The sequence below is a fragment of the Arvicola amphibius genome, chromosome 5, assembly GCF_903992535.2.
Source record: "Arvicola amphibius chromosome 5, mArvAmp1.2, whole genome shotgun sequence".
In the NCBI taxonomy this organism is placed as follows: domain Eukaryota; kingdom Metazoa; phylum Chordata; class Mammalia; order Rodentia; family Cricetidae; genus Arvicola; species Arvicola amphibius.
In genome coordinates this window covers 121,954,569-121,977,853 of record NC_052051.1, presented here as the reverse complement: position 1 = coordinate 121,977,853, position 23,285 = coordinate 121,954,569, and the positions used below count along the sequence as shown (strand labels likewise).

General features: G+C 40.2%; 1 protein-coding gene across 1 annotated transcript in view; it reads right to left on the bottom strand.

The window, feature by feature from the left end:
- The window catches only part of Kcnn2 (potassium calcium-activated channel subfamily N member 2), a 126,765-nt gene that overhangs the window by 13,445 nt on the left and 90,035 nt on the right, over positions 1-23,285 (bottom strand). Inside the window, exons 5-6 of the mRNA XM_038329333.2 lie at positions 16,396-16,537; positions 1,515-1,625 (exon numbers count right to left, since the gene is read on the bottom strand). Coding sequence (XP_038185261.1) covers positions 1,515-1,625; positions 16,396-16,537 — 253 coding nt within the window. The remainder of the gene's footprint in view (positions 1-1,514; positions 1,626-16,395; positions 16,538-23,285) is intronic.

The following is a 23,285-nucleotide window of genomic DNA, read 5'->3' as shown; positions in this document are numbered from 1 at the left end:
CTCAGTGGATAAGGAGGTTTTCTGTGCAAGCCTGGCAAACTGAGCTTCAACCCAGGAACCCATATAACATTGAAAGAAGAGCATTGACTCTACAATGTTGTTCTCTGACCTCCACACACGCCATAGCACACGTAGTGCCCTCTATCATACTACATAAAAAGTATAATTCAAAAGGTATTTGGAAGTAGCAAAGTCAGGCTAAAAATAGCATATGCAATTGAGAGGCTTTGAGCCCATAGTAGACCCTTGAAGTACTGTTAGCTCTAGGGTCTGAAGTATGGGCAAGGCTACAGAAATTCATGTCCCCCCTTCATAAATGAATCTATATAAATATGAATTTGTAATAAAATAACTACTGTATTGGAAATACTAATCAAAGTTGCCATTATTTGTGTTTGGAAACAGGGCCTACTACACTGACCTGGTTGGCTCCAGTTGATCTTCTTTTCCCTTTGGACCAACACGGAACTGCAAGTATGCTTCGCTAAAAAGATCCTTTTTGTGCTTAGAACTAAATCAAGAATAAGGTAAATGCTAAAACTTGGAAACTTGTCTGAAGAATTCCATTGATTCTTTTGTGGGCAGAGTTACCAAATGACAATGCATTTAATTATCTCAATGACAGCCTGGTGAAATTCTACTTTGGGAAGCGAGGACTGCTACAAGATGTTACAAGATAATTTTTAGGTATTTTTGACTTCGGTATTTTGATGTTTCAAGTGACTATCCAAAAAGCTAAAAGTATAGTCTAATAAAAAATATTTCCCTTTGCTAGCTTTCTACCTTGATGTCATGACTGTGAGCAGGCTGCCTGAGTTCTCTGTGTCATGGCTTCCAAACTGCATCAAATAGCCATAACAAGGCTTCCCTCATGAGCTCCCTGACGATGAAGTAAGTTCATACATGGGTTAAACCTGGAGAGATCCAAGGTGGGTGTTCTGTCAGCACAGATTATTGTTTTGTTTACTTCTAATAATTGGAAGGTGATCTTCCTTCTGGATACTATGGCATTTTTGCTGTATCTGTGATGACCTTCAAATCATAGAAAGGGCAGTTTATATTTGTAACACCTGTGTCTAGAACGCAGACACGGACAGTTTATATTTGTAACACTTGTGTCTAGAATGCAGACATGGACAGTTTATATTTGTAACACCTGTGTCTAGAATGCAGACACACTCATCGAAGTTCAGCACTATTTCCTCCAATGGCCTTACCATTAAGATTCCCACTTTCCACAGGCATTGTGTTCTTTCCACCCAACTTAATACCGATTACTGTGCTGCAATGTTGACTATACCTACTTGTCTAGATTTATGAGATCTACTTTTATGTGATTACTTTTATCTGTAATTGAGCTGAAGTAAGATGGGAGAAATGGAACCAGCTCCAGGAGTTTTGCTGTCTTCAGTCTATGGCATCTCCGCTTCCGATGTCTTAGTGGAAAAACCGTATTTCCTGATGTGTGAAGAAGACAGCGGCATCTTCCTGCAGGATGTGAGGGGTCTACTTACTCTTTTGGTCAGCTGAGTATCCATCATGAAATTGTGCACGTGCTTTTCTGCTTTGGTAAGTTCTAGCTTTCGTGCCACTACGGCTACCACCAGGGCTGTGCAACCTGCACCCTAGAAGCAAGGAAAGAGGAGAACCCCAAGAATTAATGAATACTTTTGATTCCAGTCATATTAGAGTTTGTTTTGTATCCGATGCATTAATTTTCTCAAGCTATAACAAATGATACTTTTCAGTGTCTTCCCTACGGATCACAGAAACATATATGGTTAACAACAGTAAGCAATGTTCCTTTAAGGTGTAAAATCCTAGTTTACCTATTTTTAAAACTAAAGCAAAATAATGAATAAAACAAGATTTTACCACAAGGAATAAATAGCTAAAACCCAACTTCCTGAATTTTCAGACATAAATTTTCTGTAAAAACAGGAAATCTGTTCTACACCTATAATTATAAAAGCATATTAAACAAATTAACATAAGTACATGGACTAGAAATGAAGATTTAAAAAACTACTAGTTTAGAATCTTTGCTTGAGATGAGACCAGCAGGCTTTCAGGTGAGTGGGTGGCTACCCAAGATGAAGGAGAGCAGTAGACTGTCATGTATGGAGACTGTGGCGTAAGTGTGACAAGGTCATAGACAACAAATGCAATGATGGAAGTCAGGACAGCACAGGGCATGATGCACAGAAAGCCAGGAGATACCTTCATTTGGAGAAGCAATGATGTTGCCTTTAAAATCATGGCCCACTGAGATTATCTTAGACAAAACGGTCTAGGAGACACTGGGTGGTACCCCAAGAATTCTAGACCTCTCTTTCTATGGTCAAAGTGCATTCACCCTGAGTTGTGAAGGGTGGCAGTGTCATCTTTGCTGAAACAGATCAGGGCTACATACAAGGCTCCATCCTGTAGCCACCTCAACAGCCTGAGGCTCAGCAAACCTACTTGTAAGTAAGCAGTCGTGGCAGTGGTTGTGAAGGGAGGCCATAGCTCCTGACATGAGAGGCATCAGAGCAATAAAGTAGCGAAGCCAATTTCAACACACAAGTACTAGAGGAGAAAAGGGCAGGGTACATTAAGTAACCAATGCAAGAGGCACATACACAGCAGGAAGACACAATACTGCTGCCTCTTTCTGTACTCTTGAATCTCAAGTAGTTTCTTGTAACATTCCCTTGATGTCACCAAAGGGTAGAGTGCTCCCAGGATAGACAGTTGAAGCTAGTCTCAAATTTCTACAAGGTGGTATACTTTTCCTTATTACCAACAGGCCTAAAAATTCCACATTAAAATAGCAAGTTGGTGGCTTCAAAATGCACCAGTTGTCTTAAATAGATAATACTGGAGAGTAATGGTTATGTAACTTACTGCCCACTTCATCTGTCTCCTACGGCACTCACTCTTGAGAGCTACTGAGTTAAATACACACACACACACACACACACACACACACACACACACACACACACACACCTCGTAGATTTTTAAGAAAGCTTACGGTTTTATTTTGGGCAACATTTACAGCTATCTTTGGTCACGGGGAGCCAGTGGCCACAGGTTAGTTAAAATTTATTTGAAAAACATTTAAAGATAGAACACAATGTTTAAAAGGCAAGTTATACAATGGCCTCATTTTTCTTTCTAAATGGACCACATTGGGAAGTAAAAATAAAAATAAATTAAAAATAAAAAATTAGGAAAGAAGTCCATTTGTGAGGAGAGGCTCTCTCTGAGGGTTTGAAGTTTTAGGACTGGTTTTGCTGTTTGTGTTGTTAATAACTAACAGTTGGAGCTATACCTAATCTCCCTACCCAGCAAGACTCCCCACATTCTTATCCAGGGTCTAACCTGGACTGTAATATCTACCATCATCTATAGGTCTCATCTATTCAGCAACTAGACTCTCTACCAAGTCAGATCCTTCACACCATTCTCCCGAGTCTAGCCCTGAGGATCTCCCTGGCCCTCCCTATCCAAGCCTTCATCCCCATCCACTCATCCAATATGGCCTCTTGCCTCCCCTGCCTACATCAGAAGCATTCTCTGGACTTCTAGGACCCTCTCTGCCTTTACCCTAAACCACAGGCACTACCCATGCCACATCCAACCTTTCCACCCAGCCAGATCCATCTCTACACCCATTCCCAGGTTTGGTTGAGAATGTATATCCTGTACACTAGCCCAGTTCCCTCTGTCTATCTGACTTGATTCAACACATAGCATTTACAACCTTTAGGCCCAACCCACCCATAAATCCTCTCTCTTCCCCAACAACTTATCCACATCAACCTTAAAACTAAAAAGCAACTCCGAAAACCTGAAGAGGCTGGAATAATGCATTCAAGTCCCACAAGACTATGAACGTGCGACAGCCACCCTAGACTAATATAACCACCAAAATTATCTGCCATAATAAGATATAAACAACCTAAACATATTTATATTCAACAAATCAAATCTAAAGAAAATACAAAAGCAGTATTTTAGGCTGGAGGGAGGAATGTCTAGTAAAGAGACAGTGGAAAATGGAAAGGCAATAGTTATACAAACACAAAGTACCACTAAGAATACAAACCATAGCTGGGGTCATCCTTGTGGATTCCTGGGAGTTTCCCTAGCACCAGGTTTCTCCCTAATGCCGCAACGGTTCCCTGTATCAAGATGTCTCTTTCATTGCTCTCCCTTTCTGTATCCCTCCTGCAACTCGAGCATCCTGTTCCCTCTGTTCTCATCCTCCATCCTCCCACCCCCAGTTTACCCGGGAGATCTTATCTATTTCCTCTTCTTCGGGCTATCCATGCATGTCCCTCTTAGGGTCCTCCTTGTTACCTAGCTTCTGTGTGGCTTGGTTATCCTTCGCTTTACATCTACTATCCACTGACGAGTGAGTACATACTGTGTTTGTCTTTCTGAGTCTGGGTTACCTCACGCATGATGATTTTTTTTTTCTAGTCCCATCCATTTACCTGCAAATTTCATGATGGCATTTTTTTTTCTTACAGCTGAGCAATACAGGAATCCACAAGAATGACCCCAGATAAGATTCCTAGCAATAGTGGAAAGGGTGCTTGAACTGGCCTTCTCCCGTAATCAGATTAGTGTCTATCCTAATTGTCATCATAGAACCTTCATCCAGTAACTGATAGAAGCAGATGAAGAGATCCATAGCCACGCACTGGGCTGAGCTCCTGGAGTCCAGTCGAAGAGGAGGAGGAGGGATTATATTAGCAAGGGCAGTGCGGCATGATCATTATGCATGATCATTATGATCAGAGACAGCTGACTCTGAGCTAGGGGGACTTCATGGACTCTGGACTGACAGCTGAGGAGCCTACTTGGGACTGAACTAAGCTCTCTGAATGTGGGTGACAGTTATGTGGCTTGGTCTGTTTGTGGGGTCCGTGGTACATGAGCTTTTTAAATTATTTATTCATCTATCTATCTATCTATCTATCTATCTATCTATCTATCTATCTATCTATCTATCTATCTATCTATCTAATTATTGGAGCCCATTCCCTATTGTAGGATGCTTTGCTCGGCCTCTATGAAGTGGGGAGGGCTTGATCCTGCCTCGCCTCAGCTAGATGTGCCAGACTTTGTTGATTCCTCATGAGAGGCTTTACCCTCTCTGAAGAGAGGATGGGGGGGGGGAGGGAGAACTGTGGTTGATATGTAAAATGAATAAAAAAAGAAAAAAAGAATACAAACAATAATACCTGAAATCAACAGCACAAAGACTACAAGTAACACACATTCAATATATTTTAATATCAATGACTTCAACTGTCTAATCAAAAGATACAACAAGCCTATTAAATGGATCAAAAAACAAAATCCATCTATCTGTTGTCTACAAGATACACCTCCTAGTTTTAGAGAGAGGCACCCCCTTAGAGTACAAGGATGGACAACAGTACTCCAATCAAATGGAACCAGGAAGCAGGCGGGTGTGACTATCCTAATATCTGAGAAAACACTTCAAACAAACAAAAACCAATCAGAAGAGATATAGAGGGATACTTCATCCTAATCAAGGGAATAGTTTACCAAGAAAACATAGATACACCAATCTCTGGTGCACCTAATTTCATTTAAAAAATGTATCACTGAATTTAAAGACACAGATTAATATCAACCCATTAACAGTAGGCGATTTTGGTACCCACTTTATCCAATAGACAGGGAAACATCAGAAGTAACTGACAGCATTATATCAACTGTGCTTAACAATCAACCAGGTGAAAAGGAAGCCTATAGAATGGGAAAAACTCTTTTCTATATGACATATGACAGAGGATTAATATCCGGAATATACATAAAGAACTTAAAAAACAAATTGATAATAATAATGATAATAATATTTATTTAAAAATGGTCTCAGGGCCTGAATAGGGAGTTCTCAATTGAAGAAAAATTGGCTAAAATGTAAATACAAGCTCCTTGGCAATTAGGAAAATGCAAATCAAAACAACATGGAGGTTTCCTCTTACCAAAAGTCAGAATGGCACAGATCAACAGCTGACAAGTGCTGGAGGGAGCATGGGGAAAGGGAAGTCTCAGTCACTACTGTTGGGATGTAAGCCAGCGCAGCCAGGTTAGAAGTCAGTGTGGAGAAGTCTCAGGAAGCGAAAAATAAATCTACCATATGACCCAGCTATACCACTCCTTAACATATGCCCAAGGGGCTCAACATCCTACTCCACAGATATGCAGTCAGCCATGTTCATTGCTGCTCTATTCAAAATAGCTAGGAAATCGAAACAACCTAAATGTCCTTCAACCAATGAATGGATAATGAGACTATTACACATACACAATAGAATACTAGTTAGCTGTAAAGAAAAACGATAAAACTATCAACCTTGTAGGTATATGACCGGAACTAGAAAGATCATACTTAGTGAGGTAACTCAGATTCAGCAAGAAAAGCATCACATAGTCTCTCTCTGGAATCTCTCATTTCGTTTTTTGATTTCTGTACATATCTGGAGCAACAATGGAAAACAGGAAAGAAAACTGAAACCATGCAGCTTAGTTTTATGTCAGCTGGACACAAGCTAAAGTCATCTGATAAAAGGAAACCTCAAGAAAATGGCTCTATAAGATCTAGTCAAGCTTGTAAGGCATTTTCTTAATCAGTCATTGACGGGGAGGGCCCATTTCATGGTGGATGGTGCCACCCCTGGGCTGGCGGTCCTGGGTTCTCTAAGACAGTAGACTGAATAAGGTGGCGGAAGAAGGGGACAGAGAGACTGTAAGAGAAAGAGGATCTGGAAGTGGATATGAAACTGAATCTCCCAGTATTGTCAGAAGCTCTATCCACAAAGCCTCACTAATGTGGCTATCTAAACTTGAGCTGAACGAGGGCACAATAGGCCAAACTGGGTTTGGGAAAGGCGAGGACTCAGCCCTACAGAAAGAGTAATCACAGGCTGCCAAGGAAGGCTGAGAGGGGGAGAAGTCATCTTCCCCAGGGAAGAGCACACCAGTTAGGTATTCAGCACCAAATGGTCAGCCCTGAAAACACATATACAAGCAATGTTATATGGCCCAAGCAGGTTATATTCAGGAATATACACACATATACATATATGCATGTAACAACAGTTAATGAAAAAGGAAGTCATGCATTTAAAAGAGAGAAGATGGTTATTTGGTAGGTTCTAGAGGGAGGAAGAGAAACAGGGAAATAATATATTATAAACTAAAAAAGTAAAAAAAAAGAACTTGCCAGCTTCTATAAACAATTTATAATCTGTATGAATAGTCAAACATTCAAAAAATGAAATAAATTTGTGCTTTAAGAAAATATATAATCTTACTATTAAATACAGTTATAAAAGCTTTAGTTAATTCAATTTACAGACACTCTAGTGTAAGTTTACAGAATTTTTCATTTTTATTTGAATGAATAAATATGACTTAGAACTGAGTTGTGGAGCCAAAGACTGAATGGGAGTCGGGGTGGACCTCCCTGAGAATGCGCTATTGCAGGAAAGAGGAAAGTGAAATATAAATATGCTTGTTCACCTTGCTATAGCCTTATAATTACAGTCACAGAGCTATGGCTCTGGTGAGCAGATACTCTTTACATCAATCTATCAAATCTGTGTTTGATAATCCTCTGTTACCTAGTTATGTGAAGCAAGTGGTACCACCAGAAAGGAAGAGCTATAATCACAGAAAGACCCAGACCTTGCCTAGTTAGTCCTTGGCTTTTAAGAGATCCATTGAAATCTGAGTTAAGTTGTAATTCAGTTGTGAACCTGGATTAGCAATAATTTCATTTCATTCCCTCAACCCCACACTGTGATATTGATATCTATATTTAGTATCACTTATTTTCTCATGTATTACCATTTCTGCACTCATGATATATTGTATTTCAAAAGGAATGTCAGCTCACCTAATTTTATCAGGTAAACTCTTAAAAGTATGAAAATTCACCTATTGAACACTATAGATAAATATCAAATAAGTCACCATTGTTCCTTTTCAATAAATAGTTTAACTTTTTGTTTGTTTTTTTGAGACAGGGTTTCTTTGTCTAGCCCTGGCTGTCCTGGAACTAGCTCTTTAGATCAGGCTGGTCTTGAACTCACAGAGACCCACTTTGGTGCCACCACCACCCAGCTGACTTTTTTATGCATATGCCACATGTCTGCTTGGACCTGCACTATGGTCCTCAGCAAAAGCAGTGCACACTCTTAACCACCGGGCCTCGACTCTAGCCCAATTACTAGTGTAATTTTGAAATCAGTTGTTCATAGCCTTGATCAGGAACTGGACTCACTTGGAGATGTTGTAAGAACCGCACCGTTGAGACACGGTATCTGCAATCTACGCAATCCTGTGGTATATGATTCCCTGACAGCCTGCGCTTTAGATGAAAGAGACTATGAACAACATACAGAAAACCGCAGCATCACCTTAAAAAGAGCGAAAGCTCCTTGGGTTATTTCACCTGTGAAGTTATTAGAAACATGCAAGTCTGAGGTGTGACGGGTGCCACAATAGTCTGTGCTCCGTGAAGACAATTAAAGACGTCTTAGGGCTAAATCCTGATGAAAGAAAGGAACAGACTCGGGGAAGAAACATCTGCATCTTTGCTGTTGGCTTTTAAACTTTAGCCACAAAATCTAAAGAACTCTTTCAACAATGCTGGACTGATGACTCACTAGCCCCTCCCTCTTCCCAGGCTAGCACTGGCTAGACCAACACAGGCACCTGTTGCTGATTTGCTCCCTCTTGTTCCTCAGTGGGGGCAGCCAGGCTTCTTTAATAAGCCGAGAATGTGAAAATCGAGGGGCTCTTAACTGCTACAGGCAGCCATGAGAGTGCTGTTGGCACAAGACAATGAATTTTTTTTTCTCCCTGGGCAGGTGGCTACTGCTGAGATCCTTCTGGAAAGAAGTCAAAATCCTAATAGGAGTGGAAAATCACTGGCATCAAGAGCCTTGGGAAGCAATTTTTCCTTGTGCTTATTCTGGGCTCTCCTCTTCCTGTTGATGGCCCATTTCTTGATGAGTGCTCTCTCACTCACCAAAGACTTGTGCTTTAAAATGAGCACCTTGGGAGCAAAGCAGAGAAGCAAGCGCGCCCAACAATTTGTATAATCTTCCAACTATTCCCTATACTTTTCATCCCATTATCCTAACTGTATGCTTGTGAGCTGCACCCAAAGAGGCACTTAGAAACCCATTTGTTGCAGTCAAATATGGCGGTTAGACCGGTAAAACCTGGTGCCTGGGGAGGCAGGAAGAACAGGAGTTCAAGGTCATCCGTGGCTATGTAGTGAGTTGGAGGTTGACCTAGGTATTGGAGAGAGGCCCGGTCTTAAAAAGCCAAAAATGAAATAAGATAAAATAAATAAAACCAGAAAAAGAGGAGAAAAAAGGAAAACCTTTTAATTTAATACAAAACCTTCACTTCAATACAGAGCCATTGTTCCTTATGTTTCAGTGTTGCTTTAATTAGAGAAACTATAAGCTGAGACCTACCTTAGAGCATCATAAGAGGACTTGATATATACATATACGTGTGTGTGTGTGTGTGTGTGTGTGTGTGTGTGTGTAGAATTATGTTTCAAAAAACCTTTAATTGTTTAAATTTTGGAGTTATGCAGAGCAGAGCTGTTCATGTCAGAAAGTTTTCAGAGTCCAAGGAGAATTCCTGGCAGCAGGCTGTAGTAACTGTGGCAATGGTACATTGCTACTGTCTACTCGGTGTCTATTCGAGGGCTATTCTGTTTCATAACGTAAGAATGGAAGTGTGGTTTGTGCATTTTCTCCAGTGCTTGTCACCAGCACAAGCCATGTAGAAACAGTTGGGACTAACATATGTTCCTCCCTGGAATGAAGATCCCTGTATGCCTTTAAGACGATGAGTCATGGTATTTTCACCAAAGTTAGGGAATAAATCTGGGCTTCTCTTCTCCCATTTTAATTTCTGTTTTTAATGAAAGATCAAAGCAAATCACGAACCTGCCCTTTGGTCACCTAAATCTAACCTGAAGACAGCGTGTTTCTGACCCTATATAATAAAAATAAGAGTGTTTTTCCTTTCTTACATAATTTATCATCTTTTCATCTAACAAAGCAAATGCTAAATGAGAAAGAAAACCGGAGAAGTACAGGTGTGGGTCAGAGTCAATTTGTGTAAGGAGAGCAAGTACAAGAGAAGCAGTACTAATGACCCTGACCCTGAGCCAGCAAACTTAACTGAAAGCTAGCATAAGTTGCAACTCATCCCCAACACTTGGAAGGTACTCACTAGTGACAGAGGAAGCGATAACTTTCCCCTCTGTCCCCCATTAGACCACAGAAGTATCAGTTATTCTGACATCTAGGATGCAAGAGGAGTTGAGGAGGTCTAACTCCCCAAGATCGTTTCTTAATGCTGGAAAAATTCAACAGCATGATGTTGTCATTCCAGGTCACATAGTGATGGTGGATCCTGTAAGGGCTTCCAAGCACCATCTTGAAACACTACTTTGGGATGAAATTTACGTAACATAAAAACACAGCCATTTAATTTCATAAAAAATGAAACTCCTTTGACAGAGCACTGCAGAAAGATTTAAATTATTGCTTATAAACAGGCATCTTCCAAAGATCCAACTTAATAATGGGATTCATGATTTCTGTTTTTAATTCTAGAAACCCTACCACTATGGTGAATGGCCTGATAAAACCACTAATGGTCAAAGTATTTCAGGCTCAAATTATCCTTGTGTGGTTTGTATAACAGTTCATTAGAGTGCAAACAGCATTTTAATGATAATCAAGATTTACTAAAAATATGCTCCTTAAATGTCATGTTTAACCTAAAAATGAACAGAAGCACTTAACTTTTATTTCATGTGCATGAGTGTTTTGTCTGCATATATGTTGGTGTACCATGTGTATGCCTGGTGCCTGCAGAAGTCAGAAGAGGGCACCAGATCCCTTGGAACTGAAGTTACAGATGGTTGTAAGTCATCATATGGGTGCTGGGAAGTGAACCCATGTCCTCTGTAAGAATGTGGAGACATTGTTCTAACCTTTAACTTTTATTTTCATATATCACTTCATATATCAGTTTTTCAAGAAGAAGGTAAACAAATATTTGACATTATCACCTGATTTTGTGTTTCTGAGGTTCATTGATTCAATAATTAAGAAACATAAACACATTTTACAACCGTTGCCTGGCACAAACAATTATGCTTTCATTATAAATATCTAAAACAATCAATTTTGGCAAATAAAATTCTCCAAATCACCCAAGTTTAATATTACAACCCATTAGAGTGTTAAAGACTTTCTCAGGTCATGAAAATAATTTCCTCTATCAAAAATGTCCTTCCTCTGATTTTCTTCAAATCAAGTTGGCAATGCCACTGGAGGTCAGAGACCTGTTTCAAGTCTCCTCCTAGGGAAGGGTGTGTGAATTTGTGTGTAGGGGGTGTTTTAGTCTGGGGAGAAGCCCACTGGACTAGGAAATTCATCTTTGTGATTTGCTAAGTCAACTCATTCCTGTAACCTTGGGCTGAAAAGAAGGAAGTACTGCAAGAAACTGGTCATCAACACTGAGTCACTCTGCATTTAAAGCTCCTTATGTGATGGGATTCAATGTGATCTGGAGCTAATTCATTGCTCTAATTCAGAATGAATGCCTTTGAACTGAGTTCAGAGGGTGCTCACTCAACTGACACCAAGACATCCAGCAAACTTGATGTTCATGAAATTGCGATCTAGTGTTCTCATGAAATTACTGCCCAATGTTCTCATGGAAATACTATCTAGTGTTCTCATGGAATTACTACCTAGTGTTCTCATGGGATTATTATCCACTGTTCCCATGGAATTACTATCCAGTGTTCTCATGGAATTACTCTCCAGTGTTCCTATGGAAATACTATCTACTCTTCTCATGGAATTACTGTCTAGTGTTCTCATGGAATTACTATCCAGTATTCTCATGGAATTACTATCCAGGGTTCTCATGGAATTACTCTCCAGTGTTCTTATGGAAATACTACCTACTCTTCTCATGCAATTACTATCTAGTGTTCTACAGAGGCTTTTTTTTTTCCCGGATTGACATTTTTTTCTTTCTTCCCAATTAAAGTTTAAAAATATTACTTAGTGTGGTGGTTTCAAACTGTCATGAACTGGGAATTTTTTTATGCAGAATTGTTGGTGACAGAAGAAACCTAAGTCACTTGAGACTTCACTCTTGTTGTTTCTGTCAAATCTAGGGTTCTATAGATCCTTATTAAAGAACTTCTTACAACTCACACCTTTGAATGGGTAGATATTACGCTATATTAAAGACAATTACGCTTCAAAATTAATTTATCCATTGTCTAAAGGGCTAAGTGACCAAGAAGAATCATATTAAAGAGGAATGGAAGCAAAAGTTATATATGAATGACCTTTCTAATAAGAGAAAAGGTACCCTTGTCAACATGGTTCTTCTTGAGACAATCATATATTCACAAATAAAGGAACACGCATAGCTTTCAAGGTGTGTTACATTTACCTGTGTAGATAGAAAGTGGGAGAAAGGATAAGTGCTAAGGAAAGTGATCAATTCTGCTGTAAAACTGGAGATAAAAACGAGCTGGTGTCTACACAAAAGGCACTAAAACATGACAATGTATTTGCCTATCACCTTCAATGAAAAGTAGGGAACTAGTTAGAATCCAGTCTGCCATTTATAAGGACATCCCAAACAGGAAATCCTCTATTCCTCTGAGTTTCCCCAAACAGAGCAAGAGTAAGAAATTATTCTTCTAAAGGGGAGAATCTGTAATCACAACCTTAATGCTTTTATGTTAAAGAAAAAGTAGTGTGACTTCTGTTAAACTACTACTGTGTTCCATGGTTTTATGTTTTAAAGATAATATCCATGGGGGGCTGAGAGGAGGAGAGAGGGAGAGGGAGGGAGGGAGAGAGAGAGAGAGGAGAGAGAGAGAGAGAGAGACAGAGAGAGACACAGAGAGAGAATTAATGAATTATAATGGAAATCAGACTGAAGGCCTTCAGCATATCAGGCAAGTAGGCTTTGACTGAGATAGATTTCCCAATCCCAACATTTAATTTCTTCCTGAAATCTAGTAGTATCCAAGCTCTCCCTATTTAAAGAATTCCATAAACACCTGTATCTAATATTGTAAACACAGCTGGATATGATAGGTTAAGCTCTATAAACAATTCAATAAACTCACAATAAACAATGCAAATAAGAATAATCTATTTTTTGATAATGCTACTTGGTTTTCTATTATAAATGTTATAGAAAATAATCTCTTCTCATGATTTAATAATATATTTCTGCCCAGGGTAGTATAGGTATAAACTTAGTCTAATGTCCTTGTCTCTAAAAATAAATAACCCATGGCACAAACTCAGCTTTTTAAAAACTTCTAAATTATACCCTAATTTTGAGTTTTGACTAATGTATGCCCCGAGGATGATGGCATTCTATAATTGATTAGTGATGAATTAGCCTTGGAAAGAAAATAAGCAGGGCTTTGGGAAGTCTTTGTAGGTGTTAGTGTGTAGACCAACTCTACTTCCAAATGAAAAAAAAAGCTACATGAAGGTGTAAATTCTATCAAAATGTCATGAATACAAGGATAGGGAAACCGAGTGACAGAGGAGAACAAAAGGCACAGTACTGCAGAGGTAATATTCAAGAAGATGCACAGATGACCCTGTGTCCTCTTCAGAGTATGTAAATTGTATTTCTTATTCACTATTTATTAAAGGCTAAAGCTGAGAAGGGGAGACAGGCAGACAGGAGACACCCATGGGAAATCCATCAATGCATAGGCAAATAAACACTGAAATATAAAGTCATTTCAGGCAAAGTCTCTGAGTATTTATAGTACTTCCCCTAATGAAAAGAAAGCAAAGGCAACAAAATCTGTCAAACATACTTCATGTTCAAGAAACTAGCCTTATGAATCTATAATCTTATTCAGATGTTCTCCACATTACATCTTGTTTGCTTCCAAATATTGCTCTATATCTCTAAGGAGTTTGTACAGGGTATAATCGACTCCTTAGACGCTTACTCCCAAAGACTATCCAGTAGCCTGACAACACCATGGAAATTTGCCTGGCCTCAAGAGAGAGCCACTGCACTCTTCCAAAGCACTTTTAAGAAGGCTACTCAAAGATTTGAGAATTTCTCTATGTATGCATGTTAACACTCTTTGATTAGGTCAATTAAACAATTTGTTCTTGCAGGGGAGAGACAATGGAGCCTGAGTTTAGGAACAGACTGTTGTGCTGTGAGCTGGCAGAGGAAGAATGAAGCCATGTACATTTCATTACACAGAACCTTCGTTCGTTTGTATAGATTAAAAGAGGCTTAGCACTTCTTTTAAAAACCAAGATCAATAGTGAAACCTAATTAAGAAAGCAGAGGAAGGAGGTGAACAGGAGATTCTGGGCCAGCAGACAAGACTCTGAAGGGGCAGTTCTTGAGGCATTATGGACAGAGCAATACTAAAAGAAAGTAGACGTATCTCAAGGTGCCTGTGCCTCGGGAAGGTTAAAGTCAAATTGGTGTCTGCTCCAAAGTTATATGAGGCCCAAAAGTCATGCCTCATTTAATAATAAAATGGGTTCCTCTTGCCACAAAAGAAACACCAAACAAGTTGTTTTTGAGAAACACAGAGGAAAGACTGTAGTTATCAGTTCTGTCTATATAAATAGCATCATTCATGTCCCTTGTGGGCTTGTTATGGGGCCTTTCAAAAATATACCCCTCTATATTTTATTTACCAAAGTGTTATGCTATACAATAAAATGTTATTATTTGAGGGAAAGTAGGAGATATTCTAGAATCAAACATTTAATGAGCTATACCAAGTATAAATGAGAAAAATTTGAAGTTCACTACATTCATAAAACTTTTCATTTCGCAAGGAAATGATGCTAAATTATGTTCCTAAATTACAATTTTCATAATTTGGGCTTAATGGCCATCCTGATAGTGTTGTTGTCTTTAAAATTGGCACGGGCAAGTTTCCTATCTCTGTTCAGTTCTACCAAGGGGTCTCAGGCTCTCAGTCCTTCCAGTTAATTAAAATCCCTGCAACAGTCTTCCTCAGCAGATGCTTTGGGTGGCTCCGTTCTGAGTGGACAGTACTCAAGGGACCTTAACGAAGCCACCCAGTATTGTCTCATGCTACCCGGTGCACAGACAGTATAGGGACAGTGAGGGTGTTCTCCACTTTAGGTTTCACATCTGAGTTCTTGTGCCCCACAACCTCTCTGCTACCTTACTGGTTTCAAATGCTCACCACACAATCTGCCACAAGGGATGTTCCACCACTGAGGCAAATTGGCATACAACTGCAGTTCCTTACTTAAGGTCTTACCCCATACACTGAGTGTAGGACTTTCCTTGCCGCAATCTATGTACAATAGGCCCAAGGGCAGAACACAGTGACCACATTATGGTCCCTTTTACTTCACCTTAAACTTCAATCAAATCTGGAAGGAACTCAAGGCTGGGCAGCCAGTTCTCTTAAGATCTGCCTATCTCTCCTGCCCCCATGTGTACTTTTATTTAAAGCTTACTTAGCCTTTCTGCTGGTCTCTGCCAGTCCTTTGACTGGAAAAGCCCTCTAGCCTGCGTTACCTTTCTCAAGGATGGCAGAGCCTTTCCAGTTCTCATATAACCAAAAGAGTGGTGCAAAGCAGTTCAGGCTACACCACGGTAAAGGAGGGGCAAACAACAGGCTTGGGTTTGTAGGGCCTCCTAGGAAAAGACCCAAATCTTAACCATTACATCAAACCTTCCTGCAATGTCCTGGAATTCCTGTCCCCAACTCATGAACGTCCCTGTCCCCCTTGTCTAATCACCTTGCTTAAACAAACTAAACTCTCTTAGCTTGTGCCTTTCAAACAGAATGCACCCCATTCCTGGCCATTTACCCAGAAGTCTCTCATCATCTTAAGTCAATTCTCCATAGGTTATTTCTCGGATGAGGCCCTATTCCTATTTCCCAGTTTCCTAAACAACTCGAGATTTACTTCTTTCTATATGAACTTGAGTGTAATCACTTGCCAATCATTTTCAAAATGTGGTATTTCTACTGGAGACCTCCAGGAAGCAGGGCAGGGAGAGCGTGTGCCTGGTTTGGCTGTGTTCTCTGCACATTTCCCAGACCCGTGCTTCTCTCCCAACCAACATTCAATAACAGAAGAAATACTATTATATATTGCAATGGAGGTCTTTAGGGTCCCAAGTTATTTCGAAACTGTTTTTACGAGCAAACAAGTAACTCACAATCATTCATACATATGGATTGGGTGGTTTGGGTTTCTTCTAAAGAATAAATAAGAGAGATGGAAGGGGAGGGACACTTACCATGATTCCAGTAAGCAAGCAGACTCCTTTCCCACAGTATGTGTTAGGTACCATGTCACCATAACCAATGGAGAGAAAAGTTATTGATATCAACCACATTGCTCCAAGGAAGTTGCTAGTAACATCCTGTTGATCATGGTACCTGAAAGACAGCAAACAAAGCCAGAGTTTTATAATGACTCTAGTACAGTGGCTAAGGACAATTCAATTCATTTGATGACTTCACTATATTTTCAATAAACTCTTCTGTTTAGATGTCCCAAAGGATTACAAATATAAATAAAGTCAAGAAGTTGCCTCAACTTAAGCAAAAGACCCCAAAAGAATAATTCACAGTATGAAAACCTACATTATCACCGCTACAAGAGGCCATACATTTACCGTTGTAGATAGTCTCAGGCCTTTGTGATGCCCAGCTGATGTGCCCCACCTTTGTGACAATATGCCCTGTCCTAACCTCATACTACATGGGTAGTGGAAGAGTCATGCTGTGTCCTGTCCTGGGACTATGTTTACTACCCTTGTCATCCTTGTCCCTTCAATACAGTTAGGTTGAAGCATGTACATACTGCTCAGCACGCATACATATGATAATTAGGCCATGTTGATCATCAGCCTTGGAAGACGATGCTTGATTCACATCTCTGTAGCCAAGGCTGAGTGGCCCTCTTTGGTCTCTACAGCACTCAAGCCTGAACTCTGGTCACCAGCAGGGTTAGGGTTCCTTGCTTTGTACCCACCTCCCACTAACAACCACCTGTCCTTCTTTCTCTTGGACACTAGTTGTAAGTCCTTCACTCTCCTCATTTCTTGCTGTGTTTGCTTCTAAATAAAGAGAAGCCAAGGTCCTGTTTCCTGCTACTTGTACTAAGCTAAGAAGTTAGGGGCCGGTGTCATCAGAACCCCAGCATATGGAGGAGTGAGAACAGCTACTATATTGACTTACAGAAAGATAAGGTAGATACCTTGACTGTATCATGCCCAAGGAGTGGCCACTTTGTCTAACTATAGATGCTAATCCCCAGGATGTCCCAGGAGGCTATCCTTGTTAAGAAAGAGTGTCCAGGAGGCATTCTAGCATTCCATGGTGACCAGTGGGTTCACTTCCCCTGATTAGCTTTGTAGCATAGTGTATACAAGAGGTATCAGAATATGGCTAGTGCTGGGCTTACCAGTAACATGAGCTAGGCAGTTTCCACCGACTTCTCTGTTTCAGAACATAATTAAATCGGCTTTGGTTTATACCCACATCAGGGTATGTTAGTGCATATTCCCTGCCATGATTCCTTGGGGTCACGTATTACTCTACCACGGATGTGGGCTTCACAGGAGGGATGAGGGGAAAAAGCTCATTTCCCATTCAAATTTTCTTTATGAAATGAAACTTCTCCTTGACAAAGCTTGATTTCCTTAAGAGTACATGCCTCTAATCTCCTGAGGAAGGCCATGTATAAATACATTACATTTATTCTGTTCTCAGTACAATCTCAGCGACCTTCCCATTTAATATGTAATATTTCACAACCTAGACAATCACGCGCTGAAATCTTTACACTTGTAACTCTCCTTATATTGACGGTTGTGTCCTAGACAGCTTCTTCTAGTTTCAGACACATGCTGAGTAAAATCTTCATTGTGAATGGCTTGCATGTCGGCTTTTTCTTTTGGAAGAACAACTAACTGCAAATAAGAGCTTCAGAATTGCTACTACCCTGGGGTCTCTGGGAGTGCCTTTCTTACTGCCTATGGGGAAAACTCAACCTTGTTCTCCTTTTAGTGCTTTTTATTTGGTTCTCAAGGTGCGGAGTGGTACATGGCCACCAAGGGGAACCTGAAGCGTTCATTGGAAATGTCCAGCTCACTCTTCTTTGGTTTGTTATCTTTGGTTATAAAGCGTGTAAATGTACAACAAATCTCCTCTTTCTTCATTCCTGGGCCAGACGCTCTGATTGATGCCACTGCATTGTTAGTGGATAACACTGTGTTATGCTCCTTATACTGTGTTAGAGACCATAAACCTATTGCAAAAAACCTAATTGGAAACAAGTGTGCTTCTAGACATTGGGGATTTTTAGCTTGGGATTCCATAAATTACCCTTTTTGATTATGAAATAAAGCTGTCTGAAAACAGCTCAGAATGGAAAAAAATTCTCATATTAATGTTTATGTGACATTTAGACAGGCTCAGTCGTGAATAGTCAAAGTGAGGTAATTAAGGACCAAATTAGACGCTATTAGAATAATCACCTGAATTCTTTCCTAGCAACTCAAACCCAAATATTATATTAGACTCATCGACATGGTGATACTACCGCTCAGAACGCCCCTAGGTTTTGGATCGATGCCAGAGTTATACTGCCGTAAATGATTAATGCATATAATTTAAGACTAAAGAGGTATGCACACTTTTCTTATAGTAGTTTGTTTCTCAGACCGGTCAGATAATGCCAGTCTTTTTCACAAGAAAAATTGTCTGAGAAAGCAAGAGGAAACTGCTCAAGTGGTAGATGCAACCTCTGATCAATGGGAGTGCTAATGTAATAAAAGATACACTAAATCACAGTAGTGCTGGCGGAAGAAATGCCTCATGATGTTGAGCTTTTAGAATAAAGACGTCAGGGGTTCCAGCAAAAGACACTTGCACCGCTATCTATGCTCCCAGCTCTCTCAGCTTTGTAGACTTATATAGCTCTCCTGTCTTAAAAGAGCTTCCGCTTTTTAGTTCCTGGGTCTTATTCATCTCTTCATTCACTGCCGACTGTTTAACAGACATGACAGCTTGATGTTGAACTGAGGATTTGTTCAAGTTCACAGGGGTTACCTTCACTAAGGGAGAGGCTCGCCCTGCCCAGCACTCCCACTGCCCCCTCGGTACTGCATGGTAAAAGCTAGCGCATTGCTGTCTCTTTTACAGGTCTCCTTCCCCAAACCCTGCACAAGTCAGTATGGTTCTCTCGGTTTGTCCTGGTTTCTCTCAGCACCCTGCATATACCTCCAACAGCATTCAGGAAATGCTCACATGGATCACAAGACACGCAATAGCTAATGTGCTCAATGACCTTGCCTATAGAATCAAAATAATGACTAAGACCGGGCCTTATTTGATTCTGCACTGCTGCCCGGTTCTGGGAAAAGTACAGAGGGGGATTTGATGGAGAAATGTCTATATGTTACTTTTATTATTAATAAAGAAACTGCCTTGGCCCTTTAAGAGACAGAAAATTAGGTAGGCGGAGTAGACAGAACAGAATTGTGGGAGAAAGGAAGCAGAGTTTGGGAGAAGCTTCAGGCAGTTGGCATATGCAGTTGCCATGCCTCTCCTCTCCGAGATGATTAAGGGAGAGGTTAAGATCTCCCCTGGTAAGCGACAACCTCGTGGTGCTACACGGATTACTAAATATGGGTTAAAAAAAGATGTAAAAATTAGATAATAAAAGGCTAAAACAAATGGGCCTGGCAGTGTTTAAAAGAATACAGTTTCCGTGTAATTATTTTGGGTAAAGCTAGCCGGATGGTGGGACGCAGCCCTGCCGCTCCATCTACAGGGATTGGTGTTCATTCACTGATGTGGCAATGTTGAATTCATTCTCAGTCTGAGTTTCCCTGGGCCATGTGGTAGGTTGCAGACAGACAACAAACACAGAGAAATGATTCTTGCCTATCTGTCGACGTGAGTTGTACTTTTCATATTATATCCCAAGGTTAATGCACAACTTATTTTGATAACAGCAAAAATTATTCCATCGTGGATGTTAACAGCTGACAAGTTTTCATGAATGCTTCTCTAGTAAGCATTTTATTAATATTGGAAATGACAAAACTATTTCAATTCTGGTCTCAAATTTTAGACGTGGTTATATAACGGAAAGCATTGCAGAGATTAAATGCATGTGATCAATATACCATCATTCCTCTCCTAAAAATCACTTCTTTCCTGAAATAACACTGTAACTATGGCAACACAATAAAAAGATGTAAACTTAGAGCAACCAAGGGAAAGTAAAGGAGGCACCAGAGAGGAGGAAGAAACTTATTTTATGAATGAAAATGCATCCTGCTTTCAATCACAATGGAGCAATAGGTTATTACATTTACCGTATTTTAAGTTTTAAAAATCTGATAAAATTTGAAATAATGGGTAACAAGATATTGTTCACCCATCTTGAATAGGCAAAGATTCTGGGAAGATGGTGAACAACTGAAGAAACCACAGACTTGTTCCAGGTTAATGTCCAAAGAGAATCTACAGAATAAAGTGCAGGGAGGGAGAACAGGCAGAGATCCAAGGTCTCCCTGAATTGAAGGGCACAGTTGGACTCTAAAGAGGCTAAGGTATTAAGGGGCTAAAAACCAAAGAAGGGAGATTCAATAGCCCTGCAGAGTGTCTCCTTGATTCTCCCAGAAAGTGGTATAGTACCTTCTGGTAAAACGACTTGATGCCTTGTATGAAGAAGTAGAAGCCTTGTATGGACAGTGATAGAGAGCCATCAATCAAAGACAGACTGCAGGAAATGACAGGATATTAAGATGAGATAAAAATGTTAATTTAGACACAATACACTTAAGCTTTTGGACATGCTACATTCCACAAAAGAAGCATCACAGTAACCAAGCCAAAGAATAACCCAATTAAAAAACAAGAAGAAACAGAACACCGATTCCAAAGAGGATAGAAACAGAGGGCGGGGGATAAACAAGAGATGAGATAAACCAAGTGCACAGAGCTCTAAAGCACATTTGCCCGAGTATATCCTCAATCACATTAAATATAAAGGGCCCAGTTATCTCCCGTTACACAGATATCAACAACACAGCGAACGGGTAAGTTACAGAACTGATAAAGGAAGGACTGATAAGGGGTGATGGATCTGCAGGTACCCTCTCTCCTTGGTCCTTGCAAACTACTCATTTTAAGAATGAGTAAGAAAGCTCATTCTTCAGGTACAGATTGGAGAATCTGGGACTCAGGGTCCAGAGAGAAACAGAAATGTTTGAAGATGGGGAAGATTGGGAGTTCGGGTTTTAAATGAAGCAGTACTTTCCATTCCTCTTTCCCTTCACTCCCTATCCCTGATTGGAGTATGAGAACTTGTTAATAGAAAGGAAGGAAATTTTTAAAATTGAAAAAGGGACCAAAGGAAAGATAATATAACCACACTAAGAAACTGAGGACTCCTGATAAAATACCAGCTTTCACCCTTTGCCAAGTCTTACAAGACAAATATCCTTTCTCCTAAACAGTGCTTCCAACTGACTTCTGGATCCCCCTCTCAAATATAAATGAATTACTGTGGGCACACATTTTATGCTTCCTGAAGAAGTGGTGCAGATAAAATAGAGGAGGTAAAGAAAGAGGTAAATAACAAAGGGAGACAGCAGAAGGAACCTGTGACAGTGAAGACAGAGGTGGGCGCCTTCGCTCCATCGGCTATGGATGACTCCAAGGGAACACTGCAGTGATGCAATTCAGATCACAACAGAATCACAGCCATACCGTAATTCCGGTGCAAACTGAGACATATAAGCTAGAAAATAGAACACAAAGAGGGAAAAAGGAGAAGAAACAAACTAAAAACCAAAACAAGCGCAGGAGTGGAGATTTAGCATTTAGCAACTGCCTTTCCATAAAAACAGAGACTAGAAGGGATGAAATAAGAATGTCCTATTATTTATTCAATGCGAAAACTGGAACTCAGGCATTTTTCTAAAGAACACATTTTAAGAGAATCTGTGATAATAATAATAATAGTGACAATGATGATGATGATGATGATGATAAATGCAAGTCACAGGTAAAAGAGAAGATATGAAAGTTTAAAATAATAGATCCAAACTAAAGCCTGAAATTTGTTGCTTCTAACACGATTTAACGATTACACAGGTGTTGGAGAGGGCAATCTATTTCTTCTTGTTTTGCAGTGGGGGAGATAGGGGCATCCAGGAGGATGAGGACCTGAACAGGTGTCTCTCGGGCTCACTCCGCTTGGCTTGCATACTGAGCAGACAGAACCTATATATGGTGCTCTGTGTGGTGCTTACCTGAAATGGAGGTGACTCCCTCAGAGGATGAGGTATGTCTGACTCCATCAGATTCCATGGTGAGGCATGGGACTACCAGGCAGCCCTGGCACTGCTGGTTAACTGGTGGCAAACCTGAATGTCAGTAAGTCCGAAAGTCTGTGTTTCCAGTTGCAAATTCAGAGACGTGAGGGGAATTTACATGAGGCTTCTGAACAGCAAATATGTGCATGTAGTTTCCATTTACAGTCAAATCGAATCAAATGTGTAACTCAACTAATCCAGAGGTACAGGAATGGAAAGCAACCCAAGCTAGGTAGATATCTATTCACGGGGGAGAACCGAGAGCCAATGGTTCAGACAGGAGAGGGAGCATGAATCATTTACTCTGCTCTGTCAGGGATATTCATCAACTGTTGCATTACAGTCACCTGGGAACCATTAAGAAAATACTGTCCACTGCCCCTCTACTAATTAAACCCAACTCTCTAGAGGTGGCGATATGACATAGGGATGGCTTTCTTTCGAGCTTCCCACCTGGCTTTTTTGTGTGTTATAGAGTAGCAGAGGCATTCTTTTTCTTCTTTTTCTTTTCTCCTTTTCCTTTCTTTTCCTTCCTTCTTGGCTCCTGCTTCTCTCTCTCTCTCTCTCTCTCTCTCTCTCTCTCTCTCTCTCTCTCTCTCTCTCTCTCTCTCTCTCTCTCTCTCCCCCCCCGGAAGTTCCATTCAATTAGATGTTAAATATCTCCATGTAAGAAGACACTTTTCACTTTTCTTTTCTTTTCTTTTCTTTTCCTTCCTTCCCTCTTTCTTTCTTTCTTTCTTTCTTTCTTTCTTTCTTTCTTTCTTTCTTTCTTTCTTTCTTTCTTTTTT